This window comes from Cebus imitator, unplaced genomic scaffold (genome assembly GCF_001604975.1).
Source record: "Cebus imitator isolate Cc_AM_T3 unplaced genomic scaffold, Cebus_imitator-1.0 Scaffold102, whole genome shotgun sequence".
NCBI classification, from domain to species: domain Eukaryota; kingdom Metazoa; phylum Chordata; class Mammalia; order Primates; family Cebidae; genus Cebus; species Cebus imitator.
The window spans coordinates 5,683,328-5,698,265 of NW_016107417.1; the positions used below are offsets into that span (position 1 = coordinate 5,683,328).

Sequence of the window (14,938 nt, forward strand, 5' to 3'; positions counted from 1 at the left end):
TCTACTTTGGATGAGGAACTCTTTCTCTGATCCTCAGTCTCCCTGGCTACAAAATAGAGACAGTATCTATTTCATTGGGTTGATGAGAAATAAAGGTCTTATTCCACAGAAGTCATCTGGCATTGTCCCTGAACATATTATGCACTTAATAATTGTATCTATTATTTTTGTCTTCATTCACATATTCATCAGATATTTACTGAATATCTACTCCATACAAGACAATGTGCAGGATATGAAGTTATACAAGATCCAGACCTTCCCTTAAAAAAGTAGCCAGCCTGGCAGGAGAATTAAGTCACAAATATTAAATACTATAAGCACGAAGTGGTATCCTTTCAGGAGGAGACCAGTGTCTGCTAAATGCTATAGGCAGATGGAGAAGGGAGGGGTGATTTCTAGTCCTGATGATGAGGGAGGAGTGAACATTAAAGGTGGACTTTGAGCAATGGGTAAAACATCTATGAGCAGGATCTGTAGGAGAACATTCCAGGAAGTATGGTCTGGTAGGCAAGAGCATAAAACCCAGTTTTGGGTTTCAATCCTGGTCTCACTATTCCCTAGCTGTGTGTGCTTGGGCACATAAGTCTCTTTGAAGTTCCAGTTTGTTGGCCACAAAATGAGAATATCAGCCTTTTAGGCACAGAGAAATTGTGTAAAGTGCTGGGCTTTGCTCCTAGCACAGGGTGAGCACACAATAAATGACAGGTAATGTTGTTAGAAACAGTATGAGGAGTGGCCACAGAAAGACCAACATGTATTTGGCCCAGACTGGCTGGACCTTACTGTCATGCTAAGCAGGAGGGGGAAAGATGTCCTGAAAAGAGGCTGAGGCCAGAGAAAACACACATAAGGATGGTAAAACCAGCTGGGCACAGTGGCTCATGCCCGTAATCTCAGCACTTTGGGAAGTAGAGGGGGTGGATCATGAGGTCAAGAGATCGAGACCATCTTAGCCAACAGGGTGAAACCCAATATCTATTAAAAATATAAAAATTAGCTGGGTGTGGTGGCATGTGCCTTTAATCCCAGGTACTTGGGAGGCTAAGGCAAGAGAATTGCTTGAACTGGGACTTGGGAGGCAGAGGTTGCAGTGAGCTGAGATTATGCCACTACACTCCAGCCTGGTGACAGAGTGAGGTCTCAAAAAAAATAAGATGGTAAAACCAATCACTGTTTCTTAAGCCTTGCTATAAAATACACCCTTGATCAAATTATGTAAAAGAATAGAGGTTAGATTAACCTCCTTAGAGATGGTGTCCAAATTTGCTTCTATAAAGAATCAATGTAGGGTACAGGTGTGGGTAGTGGGTATGGCAGGGAAGAAGAGGAAGGATAAAATGGTCATGACAATTCGGAAGACAGCACTGAATGGTAAGATGACATTTTCATGTGTGTTGTGTAACATCCTTGCCTGTGCTGATGCAAGAGTAGGCTAACTATTTCTTAATTCACAGTGGACTCTTACAGAGAGATGGTGTCTTTATAGGTAGGAAGCAAGAGAACTTTGCTCCTACTGCCTGGAGGTCATCAAAGCTTGATAGATGCTCCTAAAATATCCTTTGTTCCATCCCACCAACAGAAAACCTGACCAATGCTTTCCTTAAAAATTATTTTGCAACTCAAGCAGTCACGGAAGCAGGAGGTTGTAATAAAATTCAACACATTTTGACTTAACAGTATGGTTCCCTACTCTAAAAATTCAAATGTCGATCAGGTTCATTCAATTCATTCATTGGGCAGAAACTGACTATAGAGATAGACAGTCAATGTGCAGAGTAACCCAGACAGCAGGGGCCCATCCTAGTGCGAGGTTAGTGTACACGAGCATCCAACTTGCTCCCCTCTGACTGCTGGCCAGCTGCCTGGCACATCACAAAGAGCATACATCCTCCAGCTGTCAGTCTGAGGAGTGAAAGAATTCTTGCCTTCCATAGGTGTAAAGGTATCCTCTGAAATCGAATTATGAAAATGTAATAATCAACTGACATCCTTCGAGTCTTTGTCCAAACGTCACTCTACCAAGGTCTACACAGGCCACACTACTTAAAACTGCAACTCCCTGAATGGGCGCAGTGACTCACACCTGTAATCCCAGCACTCTGGGAGGCTGAGCTGGGAGAATCACAAGGTCAGCAGATCAAGACCATCCTGGCCAACATGGTGAAACCCCGTCTTTACTAAAAATACAAAACTTAGCTGCGTGTGGTAGCACATGCCTGTAATCTCAGCTACTCTGGAGGCTGAAGCAGAAGAATAGCTTGAACCCAGGAGATGGAGGTTGCAGTGAGCCAAGGTCACCCCACTGCATTCCAGCCTGGTGACAGAGTGAGACTCAGCCTCAAAAAACAAAACAAAAAATGAACAAAACATCCTGCAACTCCCCGACACTCCCTCCCCTTTCCTGCTTCGTCTTTCCATAGCAGTTATCACCTTCTAATACACTATAAGACTTACTTATTTTTACTCATTTTTTTTTTTGTTAATGTCTATTTCCTCTATTCCCCACCCGCATGCCAATTTCAGAATGTAAGTTTCATGAAACAGCAAGCCCATTGGGAATGGGCTTTGTTTTATCCCCAGCTCCTAGAATATTGAATAAACAGATGAATGAATGAATAAGGGATCCCTCTACCCATAACCTTGCTCTGAAATATTTACTTACACTAGGCACTAAGCCAGATGCTCAAGGTATAGAGATGAACAAAACCAAGTTCCTGCCTTTAAAGAGATGACAGGAAGGCAGGACAGATAGGAGAGCCAGGTATGTTCATGTATTGTAAGAAGTGACCCAAGATGTCCACATAGGATGCTGGGGAAAGACAGAGGAGTATTCACTCCAGACTGGGAAGGCCTTTGTCACAGTGTGACACAAAAAGCTTCCAAAAGAATACCTTAAACTGAATCTTATGGGACAAGTAATTGTCACTTAGAATAGCACTTGCAAAGGCACAGAGGTCTTTTGAGGAATGGTTAGTAGTTTGGCATGGCTCTGAGGGAAGCAGTGTATAGCAACAGGCTAGAGAAAGGTGAGGCCCAGGGGCCCAAAGATCTTATTAGCCTTTAAACTGGAAATGGGCTTTTGAGTTCTTTTGGAATCTTTGGCTATGAAGAAGGGCAGATTTAGTGGCCATTTATTTGATAGGCAATATTACAAAGTCAATCTCAGTTACCTCAGTAGCAGCCTCTGTATAGATCTAAAACAGGGTAACTGAACATTTTATCCAGGAACCTTCCAAGCAAGCTGCCTTGTTCACCAGCAAGACAGTAGACATTTCTTGGAGATGTTCACAAGCTCACCTGCTCTCTTTATCCTTTTTCGTTCCTTCAGTTGGTAAGGCTTGTGATCATGAGACAAAGGAATAGCATTCCCATCTTTGTCACACAGGACCCCGCGTGAGTCACCCACGTTGGCCACTGTGAGGTCTTTATCTGACAGCAGAGCAATCAAACATGTTGTGCCTAAAAAATAGAAGATAGACAACGTGGGAGGTCAGCAATGCATTCAGATTCCACTGCCTCTTGTGGTAACTGATTCTTCAGTCATTAAAATTGCTTCTGCTGGGTGAGAATCTGACTCCAGTCACTCTGGGAATGATAGCTGTTCACTTCGACAACAATGATCAAATCTGACAGTCAATTTTCTTAACCATGTTAGAGTGTCACTAAAATAGGCTAGGATAACATTATAATTTCCCTAAATCATTTTGTCTCTGCTACTCTTAATTTAAACACATATCACATTTAAAAGGATTAGGAGAGAAACAAAATCAGTTTGACGTTTCAGTCAGTTGATACACATTTTAGGCTTCTGCTTGGTGCTGAGTTTCTGTGAAGTCCCAGTTGGAAATGGGAATAATGGGGGGTGTGCTGGGCTTCTCATTTCTAGGAGGGCTTAGAAATGCCAATTGCACTCCAGCCTGGGTAACATGAGTGAAACTCCGTCTCAAAAAAAAAAAAAAAAATTAAAAAAAAAAAAAAAAAAAAAAAAAAAAAAAAAAAAAAAAAAAAAAAAAAAAAAAAAGAAATGCCAATAGCTGAATCCTGTGGAACGTGAGAAGCTGCTGATGTCAGGACAGGTTGAGCTTGTATATTCAGAGTCTGACAACAAAGACTGGTGGCCAGAAACAGGTCAGCTCCAGGGTGCGATGGAGGCAGAACATAAAGACAGAAGCAGAAAAAGCTCTGGTGATGAGAGAACTGAGGCCTAGGGAGAGGGTGGTCCGAGTCAGAAGCAAGCAAGACTGAAGACCTGCTTGCCTAAAGCACACACAAGACAAGACGGACAAACTTTCCTCAAATCCTTTTTAAAATGGGAATGGATAAAAGCACACAGAGTTGAACAGTCTGGTCTAGTTGCAGCCTTCTCTGTCCAGCTCCTTTCTGTTCACCTCTTCTTTTTTGACAGTGCCACTCAATATGCAAACACCTGCTGAAATGCACAACCTGTTCAGCTCTTGCCTCAAACGTATCTCCCTTGTTAAAATTATGCATTAATTAGTCTTCATTAACATTTCATTCCTCGTTAAGGTCATATTCCATAACAAAAATGTAAACTATCTAAATGGTGCTTAAGTTTTCATGGAACAACAAAAAATACTAATTTTTTTTCTTTTTTTAAGAGACTGGGTCTTGCTCTGTGATCTAGGCTAGAGAGCAATGGTGTCATCATAGCTTACTGAAACCTCAAATTCCTTGGCCTAAGCAATTACCCCACCTCAGCCTCTGGAGTAGCTGGGACTACAAGTACATGCCGTGGTGCTAGCTTGAAAACAAACACTAAATTATTATTATTTTTTTTAAATTTTACTTTAAGTTCAGGGAGCCATGTGCAGAATGTGCAGGTTTGTTACACAGGAATACACGTGCCATGGTGGTTTGCTGCACCCATCAACCTGTCATCTAGGTTTTAAGCCCCGCATGCATTAGGTATTTGTCTTAATGCTCCCTCCCCTTGCTCTACACTTCCAACATGCCCCAGTGTGTGATGTTCCCCACCCTGTGCCCATATGTTCCCATTGTTCAGCTCCCACTTATGAGTGAGAACATGTGGTGTTTGGTTTTCTGTTCCTGTGTTAGTTTGCTGAGAATGATGGCTTCCGGGTTCATCCATGTTCCTGCAAAGGACAACTCTCTCATTCTTTTTTATGGTGTAGATGTGCCACATTTTCTTTATCCAGTCTATCACTGATAGGCATTTGGGTTAGTTCCAAGTCTTTACTTGCAATAGTGCTGCAATAAACATAAATGTGTATGTGTCTTTATAGTAGAATGATTTATAATCCTTTGGGTATATACCCAGTAATAGGAATGCTGGGTCAAATAGTATTTCTGGTTCTAGATCCTTGAGGACTCATTACACTGTCTTCCACAATGGTTGAACTAATTTACGCTCCAAGCAACAGAAAATAAACACTGAATTCTTAAATAGACATAAAGAATAAATATAGGTTGATATTAAGAGCAGAGAGATTAAAATAATTATCAGAATCAGTTATTATAATTCTGCTTAAAAATTCCATTCTTAAGCTTATTTAACTAAAAATGCCTTGATCAGGTATGGAAACACATGAAATGTTGGTTAACGCAGGATTTCTAATACAAAAGACTTTGGGGAAAAAGGCTAATCTTATGGATTATCAAAGCAATTTTTAAAAGCAATAAGAATGAAAATGTAAGCAAAAGCACAATCCAAACAATTAGAAATTGTTGTTCTCAGTTTTTGATATTGTTTTTTCAATATTGGAAACGGAAATTTTGGTCTTCAACGTATCCTTACGTTGTCTTCAAGTATCTGATTGAGTTAAATTGTCCCACACAGTCATGGCGTAAATTCTGCTATAAGGCACGTTCTTAGAGTTTGAAAGGTAAAATAGAAAGGTTGCTTCATGGGATATTACATGGCTTGTAGGCATTACTTCAGCATCTCTCTTGGAGTCCTCTCTCTATAGGACCCTCTTCCCTTCTCACACTGTGCTTTCTGGGCGAGCATGTCACTGACCTTTGCTTCCACACAATCTAAGTCTATGCAGCTAGCCTGGCTGACACTCCTGAGGTCTACACCAACTGCCTAGTAGGTGTTTCCATTTGCCTATACTCCAGGGTATCCAAGGAAAGGCTTCAGGGCCTCCATGAGAGGGAAGGGAAGGAATCCACCCGGCTGAGTTAAAGGCTCCTTCCCTAGCTGCATTTCAACTAGGACAGCTCTACATCCACCTGTTAACAGCTAACAAGTGAGCTGCCATGCAAGATTTCTTTTTCAAAAAGGGACAAGGAGTCACTCCTGTAGCCAGAAAAAAAAATTAAAATTTAGTTCCATATTTGATTAAGAATCATTGAAGGGTTTTAAGCAGGATAGTGACACAATGAGATTCATGTTTTAAAAGATGATTCCAGGGGCAAGGTAGAAGACAGATAAATTGGGAGCAGTGAGAACAGCTAACGAGGGTCTGAATTAATGTAGTAAATATAGGGATAAAGGATAGGTGATGGGTTCTTATTTTTTATTTTGTAGAGATAGATTCTCAGTATATTGCCCAGACTGGTTTTGAACTCCTTGCCTCAAGTGATCCTCCTGCTGGCCTTCTACAGGGCTGGGACTACGGTCGTGGGCCACTTTGCCCAGCTCCTGTGACAAGTTTTTAAAAGCCAGAATAGACCAGTTATAGAAATTGAGAAGAATAAAAGATAAGGGAAGAAGTTTAGTATAATACCCTTATATCTAGATGGGAGAAACTGGGCATTCCATGGACAAGGACTCAAGAAAATGTCTGCTGGGGGCTTCTGAGAAAGGCTTTCTTTTCCACTAAAAGAAGCACAGAGCAGGCAATGACTGTTTATTTGGCCTAGTGTTAGCCTATGTGTTTCCCAGAAGTGTGGCAGCCATCTTCCAGCTATGAAGGGATATCCCTTAGGGTCATGAGTGCAGTGAGTGCAGGATGGTAGAGCACAGAGGTAAACAGGAACGAGCCTGAGTCCCAGAGAATATCAGGGAACTGCTAAGCCAGCCTAGAACTGCCCTGTCCTTGTTCTATGAGGCAATAAATGGCTTTCTTATTCAAGACTTTTTGAGTTGAATTTTTTGTTGTTGTTCCTTGTAATATCTGGATTTGATGAGGGATTTAGAGTGTGGCTGTTTAGCTACACAGTTGTCCTTTGGTATCTGCTGGGGATTGGTTTTAGCATCTGCTTCTAATACCAAAATCCATGGATGGCCAAGTCCCTTATATAAAATGGCTTAGTATTTGCATATAATCTATATACATCTTCTTGTATACTTTAAATCATCATAGATTACTTTTAATACCTCACACAATGTAAATGCTATGTAAATAGTTGTTATATTGTTTTTTAATTTATATTATTTTTATTGCTTTAAAAATATTTTTGATCTGTGGTTGGTTGAATCCACAATGTAGACCCCATGGACATGAAGGGCCAACTGTACTCACATGCTATTGAACATACTTAAGATTTATGATCGGACCTTTTCAAAAACAAATCCTACTGTTTCTGTGGGTAAATTAAGATGTAGCTAATGGTGAAGTTTTCAGGAATATACTGCCTATGTTAGCAACAGAATCTTAGACCTGGCCAAAATGGGTGAGCCCCAGATGGCAGGGTTAAGAGTTATAGGTAGTATTCTGAATTACTGAAATGTCTCCATTCCCCTTTCTACAGAGGAAACCTGCCCCTATCCTGAGTGAGGTCTGTGTGATTGTGGAGACATAATATGTGCTAAGCAATGCTGAGCACTGCGGGGGAGGCTCAAGAATGATCTGAAACAAACCAGGACACCATAACCAACGTATTGTTTGGGCTTTGCAGTTTTAGCTCAGGATTATAACAGACAGCTTACAATCTAATCTTACTTGACAGAACAAACTGCTTGTTGCTAGGAAACTCCAGAAAAAAAACATCATACCAAAGATAAAATGAAAAAAATCATCTTCTTTTTAATGCTTGAGACAAAACACTTGCAGATTCTGGCTATTAATTCTGAGATAAAATATTTATTCCATCATAGCACTATATTTATCAAAAATACCAGGGCCTGACAATGTTACTTAATTCTGAACCTCAGGATATTTCTTTTTTTTTTTTTTTTTTTTTGAGATGGAGTTTCACTCTTGTTATCCAGGCTGGAGGAGATATTTCTATATTAACAATTTAATCTAGATAATAACTTAATTCCAAATCTGAAAGAGACCTTGGAAATTTAACCTAATAACCTTATCTCACAGGTTAAAAAAAATCCCAAAAAGTTAAAAAAACAAAAAAACAAAAAAAACAAAACAAAGTGAATTCACATGGACTAGACTTTAATGTCCTAGCTAAATGGGGTTTGGCAAGTTATTTGACTTTTTTTTTTTTTTGCATTTTTTTCCCATTTATTTATTTTATTGCATTTTAGGTTTTGGGGTACATGTGAAGAACATGCAAGATTGTTGCATAGGTACATATATGGCAGTATGATTTGCTGCCTTCCTCCCCATCACCTACATCTGGCATCTCTCCCCTTGCTATCTCTTCCCAACTCCCCACCCCCCACCGTCCCTCCCCTATTTCCCCCCAACTGACCCCAGTGTGTAGTGCTCCCCTCCCTGTGTCCATGTGTTCTTAAGCCTCAGAAAATGGCACAATAATCCACTCCATTGCTCAAGCCAGAACCTAAGAATCATCTTCAATTTTTCTCTTTTCCTCTTTCCTCACATTCAATCCATCACTAAGTTCTGCTACTCTTACCTCTAAAATATATCTTAAACACTTCCAGTTCTCTTGTTCTCATTGCATTGACTCCAGTCCAAACCACTGTCATTTTAGCTCCTCGTTATTCCGTGGTCCAGATGAGAAACAATGGTGGCAAGTCCTACAAGACCTAGCCCCTGGCTAATTTGTCTAATATCATGTCACACCACTCCCTTCCTTGCTCAGGATCTCCCCCCTGTTGCCCATACATGCTAACCTTTTGTCATCTCTGGGCTTTTGTTCTCTCTGCCTTGTATGTTCTCCTGTCCTTAACAATGGCTGAATGACCCATATGAAGATGTAGCTCAAGTGTGGCATCTTCAGAGAGGTCTTTTCTGACACAGATTGCATTTCCTCTTTATGTTGTTTATTACCCTCACAACACACAATTATGTAGATATGTTGCTTATTTACTTAGACTATTTATTTACTTAGTGTTGGTCTTCCCCTTTGGAATATAAACTTCACAAGGAATATTAGTCCATTCTCACACTGCTATAAAAAATACCTGATTCTGGGTAATTTATAAAGAAAAGGGGTTTAATTGGCTCATGTTTCTGGAGGCTATACTGGAAGTATAGTGGCTTCTGCTTCTGGGGAGGCCTCAGGAAGCTTCTAATCATGGCAGAAGGCAAAGGGGGCATGAGGCACTTCACACAGCTGGAGCAGGAGGAAGGGGATGGGGGAGGTGCAATACACTTTTAAACAACCAGATCTCACAGGAACTCACTATAAGAAGAACAGCACCAAGAGGAATGGTGATAATATTGTGCCCAAGAGAAAACGAAAAAATCATTTTCTTTTTTTTTCATTCATGAGAAACTGCCCCCATGATCCAATCACCTCCCACCATGCCCCACCTCCAACAATGGGGATTACAATTTGACATGAGATTTGGGCAGGGACACAGATACAAAGCATATCAGAAGTTTTGGATTTTCCCACTATAATGCTAATGTCTAGAATATCAAAAGCACCCAATATTTGCTAAATAGACAAATTAATAGATGAATGAATAAACATTCACACATAATGTCCTGACCTGACATAATGCTAAGCTCCTAATGTCTTGCTCTGACAGGTCAGCCCAGTTCAGTACCACAATGGACAACACCATTGTCCAGCTATTGCCATATAAGGAGCTAGTAGATGTAGCAAAATACACTTGACAGATTGATGAAAACACGATGACCCTCCTGTACTAAGCACATGCTCATGCACACTCCTGGTAGGCGGAAAGAACTTCTGGCCCAGGTAGTCCCAAGTTCTTTCCTCCATCCAGGATTCTGGTCCAGTGCAAGTAACACACGGGTAGGGCTTCCATCCTCACCACACCTTCCAAAGCCATGGCACCTTGTGAAGCAATAAAGGTGCATCACGATGGTCATTATGAGGACAATCTGTCTGCTTCTGAACTCAATATGTACTTCAGCAAAATGGGCACGTTTTTGTGTTGGCCTAATAATTCTTGTTTTCCTTGGCGAAGACGCATAAATGCAAATTATGTATCAGTCTATTCCTCTAAACAACATACTCCCCTCTGATTTAATTTCTGGAAGGCAGACAAAGTAAAAGTACACAAAAAATTTATTCTAAACTTAACCAAATATTTTGGTTGGATATTAGACAATTCATTTGACAAGTAGGGCTTGAGAAAACTGTAAATCCTAATGAGGGTTAAGTAGCTTGGGGTATCTCAGATATCTTTTAAACTCCTAGTTATAATTACTTTCTCAGTTAAATTCATAACAAAGTTGTAACAACAATTTGTTCAGTACTATAAACTCTACTAAGTGGCTTACAAACATACGTGCAATTGATTCCAAACATTCAGGGTGGGGAGGGCAGGTATTCTCCTTCTAAGCAGATGAGGAAAATGGGACTCAGAAACCTCAAATGTCTTATCCTTCATGCCCACCCCAATCCTCAGCCCCTCCCCCAGCATTATGAGTCTGTGCAGTGTACAAAGCACTATTATAAAAATAGTTTCTTATCCATGAAACTTCAAGTGTCTTAGCCCTGATTACATTGCTCAATGCATATGCGCTGAACGACTAAATGACTAAAAAACCTGGGAATCCAGAATTGTTACTTTGGTAATAATAAAAATGATGGACCCTACTATTTAAACATTTTATTATAATGCTAAGCATTTTATTTATATTATATACTTAACCACTCTGGAACTCAAAAACAAGAGGGTTGGATTAATTAACCTCTAGGCCCCTTTGAGCTTGAATATTAAGCAGATCTTAAATTAAAACTGCAAACTCCAATGCTTTCAGGTCAGGTATAAGAAAAATTTTGGCCTTCTTTAACCCTGCTACTTTTGACAGGAACTGAGTTCTAAAACATTTTTCAGCTCTAAGGAAGGGCAAGCATGATGACGAGTGAAACTGACATCAGGTTTCGGTGTTGGGGCCACAAAAGGGAGTGAAGGTGGGGCTTGTGACAAACGGAAAACATGTGCTCAGGGGAAAGCAGTTCCTCAGTGACAAAAACGGCTGCCATGTAGCAATGCAGGTCCACTGTGAATGTTTCCTCGGAATTTTCAAGGGAAGTCGTTTTTGTATGAACTCTCCCGATTTTTAAATGTTGGCATCTTTTATTTTAAAAAACAGCACAAGCCAAGCAAAAGGCAGCTGTTGATCAAATCTGGGTCAGCTGTGGTGATCCTGTGCTCTTAGGCTTTCTATTAAAGCCCAAGATTACTACGCATCTTCATAGTACACATTTGTATAACAATAAAGATGACAATGAAACCTTACACTTCTGGTCTGTTTTATGAGTCGTGAAGTGTTTTCTTACCCATTCTGGCACTCAATTCTCAAAACTTATCAGACAGGGAAGAATGATCAAATCTACCTTATAAATGCATAAATTGGGTGACGACAGCTCAGGTATTTGTTTAAGGTCATGTGGCTAGTTAGGTGAGGTGGAGGAAGGCAGGGATGACAACAGACACCTGTGTTCTGCAGCTGAGGGTAATGTTTGCATCACATCTCATAGCGGTCCAGCTGCCAACTTACTGTACATCACATACCATACTATTTATATGCCTTATTTAAGATTCTTTGACCCATTAGACTGGAAGTCCCTTTTAGGGCCAGGGAGATGCCTTATTCATTGCTGTATTCTTTCATTTGTTTTGTTTTGAGAAAGAGTTTTGCTCTTGTTGCCCAGGCTGGAGTGCAATGGCGTGATCTCGGCTTACTGCAACACTCACCTCCTGGGTTCAGGAAATTCTCCTGCCTCAGTCTCCCAAGTAGCTGGGATTACAATCGTGTGCTACCATGCCCAGCTAATTTTTGTATTTTTAGTAGAAACGGGGTTTCACCAGGTTGGTCAGGTTGGTCTTGAACTCCTGACCTCAGGTGATCCGCTTGCCTCGGCCTCCCAAACTGCTGGGATTTCAGGTGTGAGCCACCGTGCCCAGCCCATTGCTGTATTCTTATAAGAGTGCTTTGTACACTGTACAGACTCATAATGCTGGGGGAGAGGCTAAGGATTGGGGTGGGAGTGAAAGAAATGGGTGCTTTTCAATTTACACCTACTGATTGTACTACTTGTACAATCTACCCCTTATACTGTGCAAATATAAACACTCTAACAATGTCCACACACATACTCTTATTTAAAAAAATATTAACAGGGCTATCTAGGTAATAGGATTTTGGACCTTTTTGTTTTCTTCTTTATATTTTCCTGCATTCAGATGAATTTAATGTTATTTAAATGTTGTAGTAAGGTGAAGTTTTACTTATTCACAATGTTTCAGGAGCATATTTACTGCATCAAGCAAAGTATACAAGATATAAAACAAAATATAGAACTAACAATCCTGCTATAGAGAGTTAGATGGTAGAGGTGGAAAAGGACTCCGAGGAATAGCAGTGACAATGATGACAGCAGCTCTTTCGGTAGTTCATATTCAGATTCAGATTCAAGTATCAGTGATGATCCATCAGTGTCTGGGTGACATGAAAGCCTCAGCTTCTTTTAGGCTCTCCCTGTACTGCCTTCCTGCATCTCTAAGCAGTGCCACCCAATTCTTCTCCTCAGAGGAAACATTCTGCCCTGGGTGCCAATCAAGATCCTCACTCCCTTGCCCCCCTCCAACCTTTCTGTAGCACACAGTTATGATTTTAATATCGGGGTCATTGAGGCCAGGCGTGGTGGCTCACACCTGTAATTCCCAGCACTTTGAGAGTCCTAGGCAGGTGGATCACGAGGTCAGGAGTTCAAGACCAGCCTGGCCAACATAGTGAAACCCTGTCTCTACTAAAAATATAAAAAAAATTAGCCAAGCATGTTGGTGGGCACCCGTAGTCCCAGCTACTTGGGAGGCTGAGGCAGAGAATTGCTTGAACCCAGGATGAGGAGGGTGTAGTGAGGTGAGATCATGCCACTGCTCTCCAGCCTGGGTGACAGAGTGAGACTTTTTATCAAAAAAAAAAAAAATTGGGGTCATCAGAATTCTTATTTTATGAAAATCCACCTTACTGCAACATTTTCTTAAGTGAGTGACATCACTTTATGTTGTTGGGAAGCTGGATGGGATAGCAAAAGCTGTGTGGGATTAACATGGCTTTTATAAGCCTTGCTTGATAATGCACGTGGACACTCACTCACACAATGCCAGACTGCTCATGCTAATAGCAGCTCCCTTCTGTGACATAAGTCTTTTCTAAAAGGGAAATTTCCATTTTTGTTCTTTAGGAAAGAGAGAAAGAGATTGGGGAGGGTAGAGATGGGGTGCATCCCATTCAAGGGGTAACAGGGGAAGAGGAGAAAGGGGGCGAGACAGAGCTAGGCATGCACACACTTCAAGGATTTCAGTGAAGGTGTTACAACAGCCAAAGGGCCATTCATTATACAAAGCACAGGAGAATCAATACATTTATAGGACGAGGAGAAATAAAATTGGTTTATCTTGTAAAGCTTTGACAATGAATGTTGGTTCAGTAACACAATTTCAGGGCCTAGATGACATCAAGGCCTGACAATGGACAGAATTATATTGGAGTGCAACATATTAGAAAAAGAGCAGGTGAAGGGAGTCATTAATGAAAGTATCACATGGGAATAAGATCACTGTCAGCAGAGGTTTCCAGTCCCCATCTTTCATAGCCAACTCTGTGATCCGCCCTGTCCTGAAACACAGATAAAGTACCTGGCAGCTCTCAGATAACACTCACTGACTCCTACTCCTGTCTGCATAATCTTTAAGTCTGCCAAAATCTGACCTGCTTAGAGCTTTTTATGAGTCATTCTTCTAATAATCAATGATATAGCATAGACAGACTTGTCAGAGATGATACCTTGTCCAGAAAACATCATAAACAAACAATAAGCTTTAATCTTTCTTTTCTCTCTTGTCTATTGCCTGAATCCTTGTGACTCCTGCTCTGACTTCGCTGAGAGGCAGGCTGTCATTAGAGTCATGTTAGTGTGTGTGGCTGAGCTAAGGCCCTGTGTCACCTGACACATTAGTCTAACTCTGTGCAAGAGGCTATTAAATTAATACTAATCACGATTCAAATCACAGATCCCTAGGTCCACTGTAATGTCCTGTAGTAAGGGGCTTGAAAGTTGTTTCATGTTAAGAGAGGGTTGGTAATTTAACGATCTATCTATATGGAAGGACATGAATGGGTCAAACTGTGACAGCTGCCATATACTGAGTATTCACCATGTATCAGGTTCCGTACTTAGTCCTTGGCATACATAATTTCTTTACAGCCTATGAGCTACTGTTGTTATTCCCATCTTACAGATGATAAAACTGAGATTATGTGACTAGCCCAAGTTCACACAGCTAGTAAGGGACAGAACCCACTCTAGGGCAGAACCCACCTAGAGTGTTGTTTCCAACGTCAAGGCAAGCTACTGCTACCTTGTGTTTAATTTTTTTGTGCAAACCAGAAAAAAGTATCTCTTCATCAAGACCCTTTACCATTATCTCCATAAAATGGCCATAATACATATTTAAGTCAACAATGACCACAGCGTGAATGATGCCTCCCAGAGCTGTGGAGTAATCCAAAATACACAACCATATGGGCAACCCTGCTTGGAGGTTGTATCCCGTACCCACTGACCCCAGGAAGAAAGACATCATAGGACAAGGTCAGTCAATGAGGAAGTTCAGCAGAAGCATATTAGGGGGTTTCTATTTCATGGAGAGACT

The 14,938-nt window shown here is 40.8% G+C and overlaps 1 protein-coding gene across 1 annotated transcript in view; it reads right to left on the minus strand.

Annotated features, from left to right (window-relative positions):
• PPM1L (protein phosphatase, Mg2+/Mn2+ dependent 1L) overlaps positions 1-14,938 on the minus strand; it is a 316,242-nt gene that overhangs the window by 7,189 nt on the left and 294,115 nt on the right. The window contains exon 3 of the mRNA XM_017537308.2: positions 3,301-3,462. Coding sequence (XP_017392797.1) covers positions 3,301-3,462 — 162 coding nt within the window. The remainder of the gene's footprint in view (positions 1-3,300; positions 3,463-14,938) is intronic.